We start from the raw sequence: 11,005 nt of genomic DNA on the forward strand, positions 1-11,005 counted from the left end.
CGAGGGGACCCGGGGAGAAGAGAGGACTGGGCGGGATTTTGTCCATTTCAGGGCTCCTCGGACAAGAGGGACAAGGGGCTGGGCTGGGAATAGCTCTAAGAAAGGAAATTTACAAAGTGATTCTGCTCTTCACTTTAGGGACCCTCCTAAAGGCCCTTGTACAGTGCACAAACATCCATAGACGAATCTCCTCGGAAACAGGAGAGGAGACTCATCTATTTCCCTCATTCACACAGGAAAAGCTCTTTTAGACATAATCTAAATGTGCTTAAACCCCAGTTTCATACTGGGAGCTCTGGCAGCAGATGTGGGAGCTCTGTCCCCTTTTCCATCCATCTACCCCATTTTATTTTCTACTTTCAAAAATACTGTTCATCTGTTTGCGTATCCATTAGCCAAAGGGTTCCAGGCCCTTTTTTTCACCGGGGCAATGAAACGTTTTTTCCCATCTAGTGTCTGAAAACCAGGTAGCACTTCATGGAATCTCAGAATGGCTCGGGTTGGAAGGGACCTTAAAAATTTCAAGAGATCAAGTCATCTGTCACCTGCTGAGAACGTTTCTTCAGCTGCCAGTGTGTTCCATGCGCTCCTCAGACACACAGGACTGGAGTGTTTGTCTCACACACGTCAGGGCTTGACTCTCCCCTCTGTCACCTCGTTCCCTGCAAAGCCCTTCCCCAAGCACAGAGGAGTCTCTGCTCTGCTGCGTCCCATCGCACACAGCGCTGCTCCCAAGGTGTTTTGTGTATTTATGGGCACTGCATGGAGAGACACTATTGACAAGGGCCTGCAGAGACAGGGCAGGGGGAATGGCTTCCGTGTGCCAGAGCGACATTGGGAAGGATGCTTCCCTGGGAGGTTGGGGAGGCTCTGGCACAGGCTGCTCAGGGAAGCTGTGGCTGCCCCATCCCTGGACGTGTCCGGGGCCAGACTGGCCGGGCTGGTGGGAGGTTCCCTGCCCACGGCAGGGGCTGGGACCAGATGCGCTTTCAGGCCCCGTGACGGGGAGTGGCGGTCCCGTCCCGGGCAGGCCCCGGTGCGGCTCCGCCAGAGCCTTCGAAGTCCCCCCCGGCCGGTCCCGAGCGCCCGCCATGCATATGACGTCAGCGTAACTCGCGATGGCGTCACGCACCGGCCAGTGACGTCACCGCCCGCGCGCCGCCGCCGTTCTCTCACCCAATCAGCGGCTTCTCCCGAGGGCTCCTCTGGTCAGGCCCCGCCCCGCTCCGCTCCCATTGGGCAGGCCTCCAGCAGGGACGGGATTCTGACGTCTGATTGGCTAATGTCAAGGAGGCGTGACACGGCGAGATGGCGTCACGGCGCAGGCACCACAGAGCGGCGAAGGGTCAGAGCGGCGCGAGCGGGGCACGACGGGACGGGTGGGAGGGGCGGGAGGAGTGCGGCCGGCGGTGAGCGGAACCGGCACCGGGATCGGCACCGGCGCCGGGATCAGAGGATCAGCGGGACCGGGATCGGCATCACCGGCACTGGCACGAGCACAGGGACCGGAGAGGGGCAGCACAGCCCGGTCGGCTCACCCGTGGCAGTCCCCGGTCCGGCCCGACGCGCCCGGCAGCGGCTCGGGGATGGGTCCGGCCGGGCCCCGGCGCCCCCCGGCGCCCCCCGGAGCTGCCGCCGCCCCCCGCCGCCGGGGCTGAGGTCCCGCGGCCGCAGCCATGGCTGCGTGCGGCTGTAACGCGCTCCTGGCCGCGGCCAGGGCCAGGTGAGCCCCGCGGGAGGGGGGGCAGGAACCTTGGGGGGCTGTTTGCAGCTGCCTCGGTTTATCCCAGTCTCTGCTAAAACGACCTCCGTGAGACGCTGCGGAGGTTCCCCCCCAGGAGATGAGTTGCTAGCACTGGACGGGTTCTCAGCATTTCAGCCGTTACTGAAGGATCGGGATCTTAGTCACAAAATTAATTTTGCGAGGTTAATTTGGCGCTGAGGAGGTCCGTGTGGGTGTGATGCCTCGGCACTTTGGCATCTCTGTTCTTACTGAAACAACTCTCCAGTTTCAGGGGCTGCCACCTCCTGGCGCACTCCAGCCCTGTGTACTCTCCAGCCGTTGCTCTTGTCCATCTGGTGGATTCCCAGTTAACCCGGACTTCAAGAGACCCCAGAACCCACCCCTGGCCACGCCACTCCTGTCTGGGCGCTGCCCTGCCTCGCTCACCTGCCCACACCTTGCACACCTCCACCAGCCCATGGCAGCAGCTGCCAGGTGAATCCCAGCCCCACCGAAGCCCCGGAAACCAGGGAGCTAAACCTGCTAAAACTCTGAGCAAGCAGATCCTAGAGGCTCCTGCGGGAAAAAAGTCCTTGCGACAAAAAGTTGTGGATGAGCTGAAGCATTACTACAATGGGTTGCACCTACTCTGGACTGACACCAAGGTGGCTGCCAGGATGGTGTGGAGGCTGCTCCACGGGCAGGTGCTCACCAGGAGGGAGAGGCGAAGGGTAAGTGCCACAACTCCTGGATAAAGGAGTGTAGAAAGAGGCTTAACCCCCTCTTTGGACACATTTTGTGCGTCTGGCTGAGCGATAATCTCTGGGTAATCTCTGCTGTGCTCTTCTCCCTACAGCTGCTGAGAACCTGTGCAGATCTCTTCCGGCTGGTTCCCTTCCTGGTGTTTGTCATTGTCCCCTTCATGGAGTTTCTGTTGCCTGTGTTCCTGAAGCTCTTCCCTGAGATGCTGCCCTCGACGTTTGAGACGGAGTCGAAAAGGGTTTGTGTCCTCTCTGTGGCTGTGGGGTGTCCACAGCTCCTCAGAACATCTGTGCAGGGCTGTTGTTCCCTGCCTGCTGCTGCAAGTGAGGATCAGCCTCACCCAGTGCTTGAGAATCCCCAGCATTTTCCTGAGCTGAGTGGGACAGTTGGAAGGCTGTGCTGTTGGCAGGGATCAGAAGGAACATGCACAGCAATTCCATTTCCTATGTTATATTTTCTAATTTATAATTTTGTATTTCCCAAATGAAGGAAGAAAAGCAGAAGAAGAAGTTGAATGCAAAGCTGGAGTTAGCCAAGTTTCTGCGGGAGACCATTGCAGAGATGGCCAAAAGGAACAAAGCAGACTCAGGAAAAGGGAAACAGTTCTCCTCTTACCTGCACGAGGTAGGATGGGCCGTGCTGGGGGTGGCAGCCGTGGCACAGACACACCTTGAGCGCTGCTGGTTTGGGCAGGGAACACAGGGTTTGTACCAGGATTGTGGAGAGCCTCAGCACAGAGCTGCCCTGTCGGGTGCTGTTCCCTGGGGGCCTCCCTGCTGTCAGAGCCTTTCCCTTCATCCTGGGAAACTTCCAGTGGCCACTCAATAACAATTTCATTTTGACTTTTAACTGGCCTGTCCCCATCAGAGACAGCAATTCCGGTGTGAGGAAGGGCAGGGGGGCAGGTGATTCCCAGATATCGATCCTGCTCAGGTCTCCTTTGTGCCATGGTTCAGATCCGTCACAGCGGCCACCAGCCCAGCACGCAGGAGATCGTGCGCTTCTCCAAGCTCTTCGAGGACGAGCTGACCCTGGAGCACCTGGAGAGGCCTCAGCTGGTGGCTCTGTGCAAGCTGCTGGAGCTGCAGCCCATCGGCACCAACAACCTGCTGCGCTTCCAGCTGCTGCTGCGGCTGCGCAGCATCAAGGCCGATGACGAGGTGAGTCTGCAGCAGCGCGCGGGAGCTACGTGCTCGAGGCGTCTGTCCCTGCCCACACCCCCTCCACAGCAGGGAATTGAGCATGGATGGGAGTCAGACCCTGCCCATGAGAGATTCCAGAAGAAAAGAGAATGAGAGTTCATCTCCCTGCACCCCTGCAGCATTTGGGGAGCTGTAACGAAGGTGGCACTGCAGATATTGTCACTAGACCGTTTTGGTTTGGAGTCACGCTGACTTACAAAAAAGGGATTGTTTTCTGATGTGTAATGGGGATATTTGGAAAATGCAACCAGACTTATACGTGCAGAGTGGAGGGACAGCAGGTAAAGGCCACGAGTTGCAGCAATGGGAATTTCAACTTGATAAGAAAAAGAATTAAAATCAGTGAGTGGGTAAAGAGTGGAACAGGTTGTCTGAAGGCTGTGAAATCCCCATCCCTAAAGAGGCTTAAAGGACAAATGGAAAATGCTGAGCAATTTTGACCAGGAGATTGGACTGGGGGGGGTCTCCAGAAGTCAGTTCAGGTGCAGCAGGGTCCTGGCTTACTCTGTGCCTGGATGGGAACGTTGCTGTTTGTTCCAGATGATTGCCAAGGAAGGAGTCGATGGCCTGAGCGTGTCGGAGCTGCAGAGCGCCTGCAGGGCCAGAGGGATGCGCTCACTGGGGCTCACTGAGGAGCAGCTGAAGGAGCAGCTTGGGCAGGTGAGCATGGCATGCCCTGGTGTGGCCAGGTTCCTCAGAGCACACATTCCAGGCTGGGGTCGGGTACAGCTGGCACAGCTTCCTGAGAACTCGTGCGTGAGTTTCAAGATGGATCCTCACCTGCAGAGCTGAGCTCTGAGGCATGAAGGGTCCAGATTGTGTCCTAGACAAATAAAAACAGGGCCAGATAGAGGCAAGGTGAACCGGGGGGTATCCCTGACTCTTCAAACCCATTTCTTCTCATGATGGTAGTCTAAAACTGTAAGATTGCTTTAAGGACAGAGAGTGTTGTATTAATAAATACCCACATAGAGCCAATATGAAGCAACTTTTCCTTCTGTTTTCTTCCAACAGTGGCTGGATCTGCATTTAAAGGAGAATGTTCCTTCTTCTCTCCTCCTGCTTTCCCGTGCCTTGTACTTAATAGACCTGAAGCCACAATCCGTTCCCATTCCACAGAACAAGGCGAGTTGTTTGAGTAAAACTTTTGGGTTAATAGCTCAACCATTATACATTACAAAAATGAAGGACTGTGATCGGAATCTTGTTTCCTGATCCCACAAGTGGACTGAAGTTATACCTCTGTGTTCTGCAGACAGGGGAAGCTGCTGGAGTGATGACATCCATGCTCGAAGGTCAGGAGACCCTCCTGGATCCTGCCCCTGTTGTACAAGGAAGAAAGGTTAGAAATGGCAGTCTGCAAGCAGGAGAACGTGCTGAGATCCTTGTGAATTGAGCGTGACCAAACCTTTCCAAAGCTGGACATAACCAATGTTTGGCGCCACGGCACAGGACACGAGCAGCGTCTGTTCTTGCCCTCTGTGGATGTTTTCCCCCCAAGAGCCTTACAGTTCTGATTTAAGAGGCAAAGGGAGGGAGCAGGGATCTGCTGTGGCTGTTCCTGTGCCTGGGAGCAGCTGGTTATTCAGTACCACGTGCTGGCTCCCAGCCAGGGAGGACTCGACCTGAATTGCTTCAGGTACATTCAGCTCAGAGAAGGCAGTTAAAGAGGACTTGTTTTTAGCCCTCTTACTGAATTTGGGTTCAGTTGTCCAGGACAAAATGAGCCAAAATATCCAAAGTAAGAAAGCCAGAGCATATGGTTCTCAGCATCATGCTGCAGTGAATTCCTTAGATTAGTCCCAGCTGATAAAAGCAGCAGCAGGAATCAGAGAATATTGTGTCAACTGCCAGAAATATTTCCACATAGCTAAATTGTGCTGGGGAAACAATGGGAATGCCAGCACAGCTTTCACTGAGTGAGCAGGGAACAGCCTTGCTCAGAAGGGAGAAGGGGCTGGGGGGTTTAGCCCTTTCTGAGAGGGTTCTGTGACTTACAGCTGCTTTCTCCTTAAAGAATGAAGAGTTTGTGTCCCAGCCAAGAGAGAATTTGCCGTTCTCAGAAGCGTCAGTGAAGCCTCCCCCACGAGAGGTGAGCTTGTCAGAGTTCTTACACTTCCCAAAAGAGATTGTTCTTCACACAGCCTGCAGCCAAACCGTGGAGGTTCATAGTACAGGATGCTGTGAGCACTGAGCTCGAGGAGCAGCTGGAGAAGCTGGATGAGAACTGCACTGAGGGCTGTTCAATACAGGAAAAGCTGGATGAGAACTGCACTGAGGGCTGTTCAATACAGGAACACCACACATGACAGGGAGCAGTCAAACTGGGGGTGGGAGCAGAGCGCTGAGGCAGTTACTACCATATCCTTGTTTTCCTCTTTCATAATCTGCCTGGGGCCACTAGGGCAGGCCAGCCTTCCCCTGGGGTCACCAGGATGTTCAGAGCCACTTCGTATCTGTAAAAATATTTCTGCAGTGATTTTCCCCATTTTCTTTCTGTGAATCTTTGGTTTCAGTTTAGGTGCTTATGTTCACATCTGGGGGTGCTGCTTGAGGCAAGTTTGGGAGTCCAGACGGACTCCTGTCTCCTTTAACCTGAAGAACTTTGCTCCTCCTCAGCTATTACTCTCCAGAGAGCTTCCCATGCTAAATGGGATGACACCTTCAGAAAAGATGTTGAATTTCAAGAAACATTTGTACTGCCTAAAATCTGCCCTTTTCTTTTGCCCCTAGACCAAAATGGAAGCATCCCAGAGCAGCAAGGCCGGTGCCAACGGAGCCTAACCTGGAGCCAGCACTGGGAGGAAGCAGCTTCCATCTCCACACCTCCTGCAAAGGGAGCAGGGCTTTCCCAGGAGGCTGCTCTAGACGAGGCAGCAGCCCTCAGGGGCCTCTCTCCCTGTCCCAAGCTCGTTAGCAACTTAGGCCACTGCTGTCTGGATGCCTCAGACATCTCTTTTGCACTGGATCCTTGCCCTGCTACTTTTAACTTATGGTGTAAATATGTTAATAATGGTGCTGCTGTCTGTGCTGTTCCTGAGCAGGTGTTTGTGCGTAGCAAAGGCAGCTTTTCCTGTCAGGATGGCCCGTGCACAGAACCCGCTGGGCTGGGCGTCCAGCAAAGCCTGTTCTGCAGTGTGAAATCCTCTGCAGCAGCATCCCCACACAGCCAGGGCCAGCAGCTTGTCCTGAGTGTCACAGCTCAGGCTCTTGGTCCTGATTTGGGTGTTTTAAGCAGTGACCAGCCCACAATGACCCACGTGGCCGCAGTTCCACCGAGCAGGGTGACCGCAGGGGAGGAGGGAGCAGCGCTCGCTGCTGTGGTAGAACTGATCAGAAGGACTTCAGAGCTTGGAGAGGAGCAGAGCAGTGGCAGGAACAGCCTCCACCTGTGTTTTCTTCCCCAGTGAGAGCTGTGCAGGTGCCACACACTGTGACAGACTCAGACTTGCACTTTCAGGATCCCTCTGGGTCACATGAGGGACCTGCACACCCTTCCCAAGTGTGGAGATTTGGTAAATCCTTACCAGCTCAGAATACACACCAAGTGCTCTCCATACTTAGCAGAGCAGCTCCTCACACACTCCAGCGATGACTCAGTTTTTGTCAGACTCTCAGAGGATACTGGAAAGCTGTTTTTAGCATTTGTTAAATTTTTTACTCTGTCCTATGTAAATGCTGAGAAATTACTCACGTTATTGATTTTAAACATGTATATTTATACTTACTGTAAGATTAGATTTGGTGCTAAGTAGGAAGGAAACGTCTCTTCCAGAGGTTATTCAGCCTTTAGAACAGCCCGACTGAAAGCCAGTTCTCCAAGGTCAGGTGTGAGCAGCACTTTAGTCCCGGGGTCTCGGGCTCCTACAGCAGCACAGGCACAGCTGGCAGGAGTTCTGTGTCCTCAGCTCTGTACCTGAACCTCTCCGTGTCCATCCAGCCCGCCCGCAGTGCCGGATCTGTGTCTAATAAATGGGAACAACTGTTAATTTCAATAAAATAACACCCTTGCTGTGGAGTCACTGCTGCCTCTTAGCGCCGTCCCGAGGGAAGGCATCTCCTGCCTGGTGTTCCAGCCTGTGACTGCTCCTGCTCCCAGACCCGCCCGAATTCCTCCTGGCAGCCCTTGGAACCCCGGGGGTGTTTGAAATGCTCCGGTAACGGCTCCTTCCTTTGCCAGCCGGCCCGGAGAGCTTCCTACTGCATCCCAGCACCGAGCCGAGCCCGAGCTCCTGCCTGGCAGCCCCTGCTCCTGGCGGAGGGAGAGGAGGAGGCTGGCGAGTGTCCTGGGCGGGAGCGGGGCAGAGCCAGCCAGCGCCGGCTGCCGAGGGAGCAGCGCATTCCTGTGCTGAGAGCTTTCACAGATGGGAGCGAAGAGGGGCTGGAGAGGAGCCCGGGCATCACCTGGGCACGGTCCTCCGTGGGCGAGCTCTGGTGCCTCCCACGCCCCCGTCCTCAGGCCGTGCACGCACCACCACGACCACATCATGCTGGTGTGTGTGCGAGGGCTCCTGTGTCCGTCTGCCTCCTGTGTTTTCAATTTAGAAAGTTCTGGAAGCTGGGACTCACTGTTCCTTGGGTTTCCCGCGGGGACCCCCAGCCCACACCCGGGTTCGGCCGAGCACGGGCTGTGGCAAAGCCGATCCCTGGAGCAGGCGGAGGGAATGAACCCGGGCAGTCCCGGGCCCCTTACACACCTCTGCACAAACCCCTTTTCTCAAGGATCTCAAGGATCCCCTCCTGCCCCAGGCTCACAGGTCGCTGCTGCCGGGCTCCCCGGGGGACGTGCCCGGGTCTCACCTCTGGCTGGCATGTCGGGACCCCAGCCCCTTCCCAGGACCCCCGTACCCTGCAGACACACCGAGGGGAGAGGCAGCAATCCTGCTTCACGACCTTCCGAGCGAGGGGAGGAAACGACCCCCGTGGAGCCCCATAAATCACGGGATTCTGTTCTGCAACACCGGGCAAATGAAACGCTGCAGAGATCCAAGGCCGTGTGTGCTTTGGCGTGGGGAGAGCTTTTCCAGCCACGCCGGTGCCAGACACCTTCCAGTCTCCCCTCAGCATGGAGAACCAGCTCCTCTGCTGTTTATCTTTCCCCCGGGCACCCTCACACCGTCGCTGCTCCAGCCTGGAGCCGGGTGTTGCGGCGCCCGTGTCCGTCCCAGCCCGGCCTTGCCCGGGAATCGGGGATTTCTGCTGGATGCTGCTCCTGTGCCAGCGCCAGCCCCGGGCCTTGCGTCAGCCTCTTCCCCAGAAAGCTGCTGCGGAAAGATGCCCCGGTCAGCACTTTTAGAGGAGATTAGCATTCAGAGGGAAAAGCAGTGATTTAGCGCGGCCCAAGCACAACAAAGGCTGGGATTTACAGCTCCCGGATCCCAGCGCCACATTCCTGCAGCCCTTCTGCCTCTGCTGTAAACGTGGAACAAAGGAGACGGAGCTTTATCCCAGCCTAAAGTCGTGTGGGACAAGGGCTCCATTATCAAACCTTGCAGGGAGCGGGAAGGGGTGCAGGCAGCGACGTCCCCAAGGTGTCCCCATCCCACTGCCCGTCACACTGCCCAGCCTGCTTCTCCTCGTGGTGCAGGGAGGGCCCAGGACAGCGAGGGTTTGGGGGAGCTGCACACACCTGGCTCTCTCTGCTCGGCTGTGGTGGCCAGGTAGGCTGGAGCTGAACCCTGGGTCCTGCTGACCCCACAGCTGGGTGGGACACAGGGGACAGAGGGAGCTGGGGGGATCTTGGAGCCGTGCTCCAAGCCGCAGGACCCTGCTCCAAGGTGGAATGGCACAGGAGGTTCCTGCCACGGCTGGCAGGGGGACAAAGCCCAGCTCAGCGCTGGCAGAGCAGCCACGGCCTGGGCTGGGGCCAAGGGATTGTCCCAGCCCTGCACAGTCTGAGGGCTTTAAAAGGAGAGGACGAGGAGGGCGAGCAGTGGAGGAGACAAAGGATGCTGTGAGAGCCAAACGTGGTGCAGGCCAAGCCACTGGTGCCCAACAACCGCGCCCGCTGCAGGGCTCCTGAGGGCAGCGCTTCACATCCTGCACTGCTCCGGAGCCGTTTCCCAAGGGATTCCATCCCATCTCCCCCCTAAGCAGAGCCCTCGGTGCCGGGCAGTGCTGCAGCTGGGTCCCACCTGGCGCTGCTCTGTTCCTGCCGGTTCCCCGCAGTGCTGGGTGGGTGCTGAGGTCAGGTTCGGCCAGCTCATCCCCGGGATTGCCCACACGGAGAGGACGGCTCACCAGGAAGAGCAGAGCGGAGCTGAATCTTCCTGCTGGGGTGCGGCACCCAGGCAGCGCTGTCCCAGCACCCTCCGTGGCTTCTGCTGGGCGCCGGCACCCCGGGGACGCTGCACGCCGGTGTCCCCGTGTCCCCGCGGGATGCAGCGGGCATCCAGCCGCACGTGCCCCTTCCCAGCCCGGCACCGAGCGCGGCTCTGCCGCAGCTGCTCTGCTTATTATCATATTTAATTGCCCTCCTGGTAACCCCAGGAAATGAGCAGGAGATGGTGAGAGCTGCAGTTTGGGATGATGTAAACACGAACTCCAGCTCTCCCCGCGCCTCGCCAAGCCGGTCCCGGAGAGAGCAGTGATTTATGGAGCCCCCCAGCCCCGCTCCCCCCGCGGGCTGCGAGCCTAATCCAGGGCCGCAAATTCAACATAAATCACTTGATTAAAAGCTCTACTTAATTTAAAGGGGGTGGGGGGTGGGCAGAGTGCAGCTGATCGATTTAATTTACACCGGGAAATACCAACAAGCAGATGCATTTAAAAAGGCCGAGGAGGCCGGTGATGCTGCGGCTGCCTCAGCTTAACCCTTTCGGGGCTCCGGAGGCGGCGGCCCCTCTCACCCCCTCCCTCCCTGCAGGCTCAGCCACCTCCCACACCCCTGCCCGCGCCCCGTGGGGTGCAGGCTGCTAAAACATTTTAGGGGAGCGCCGGAGCCGTGTAAAACAGAATTCCCACAAAACCGGCTGCCACCAGGGCTGCTCCCCGAGCATCACCTTCCCAAAGCGCCGCCTGGACGGGCTGGAGCACCCAGAGCCCCGACAGCGCGCTCCCCATCGCCCCCCAGGCACGGCCCGCGGGCGGCCAAGTCGCGGTTAAAGTCTTTAATAATTACAAGAATTCCAGATTCATTACAGAAGAGTTTACAACAAATAATATTTCTCCGTACAAAGGCAAAATAAACTTTTCAAGTAACGGCGGCCTGGCTCCGGCGTCTCGACACCAGCGGCAGGGAGGGAGGGGTTCGGGCGGCCCCCGCCGCGCTCGGTGGGGCACACCGCGGGGCACGGACGGGCGGAGCTGGCATGAGGCT

General features: G+C 57.2%; 1 protein-coding gene across 1 annotated transcript; it reads left to right on the forward strand.

The window, feature by feature from the left end:
• Window positions 1–1,630: 1,630 nt before the first annotated feature.
• Window positions 1,631–7,709, forward strand: LETM2 (leucine zipper and EF-hand containing transmembrane protein 2). The gene is made up of 10 exons (XM_040087784.2): window positions 1,631–1,723; window positions 2,010–2,454; window positions 2,580–2,723; window positions 2,975–3,109; window positions 3,442–3,645; window positions 4,228–4,347; window positions 4,702–4,812; window positions 4,943–5,029; window positions 5,705–5,779; window positions 6,421–7,709. The coding sequence occupies exons 1-10, from the start codon at window positions 1,677–1,679 to the stop codon at window positions 6,469–6,471; spliced, it is 1,419 nt and encodes a 472-aa protein (XP_039943718.1). The 5' UTR covers window positions 1,631–1,676; the 3' UTR covers window positions 6,472–7,709.
• Window positions 7,710–11,005: the final 3,296 nt, after the last annotated feature.

The sequence above is a fragment of the Hirundo rustica genome, chromosome 28, assembly GCF_015227805.2.
Source record: "Hirundo rustica isolate bHirRus1 chromosome 28, bHirRus1.pri.v3, whole genome shotgun sequence".
Taxonomy (NCBI): domain Eukaryota; kingdom Metazoa; phylum Chordata; class Aves; order Passeriformes; family Hirundinidae; genus Hirundo; species Hirundo rustica.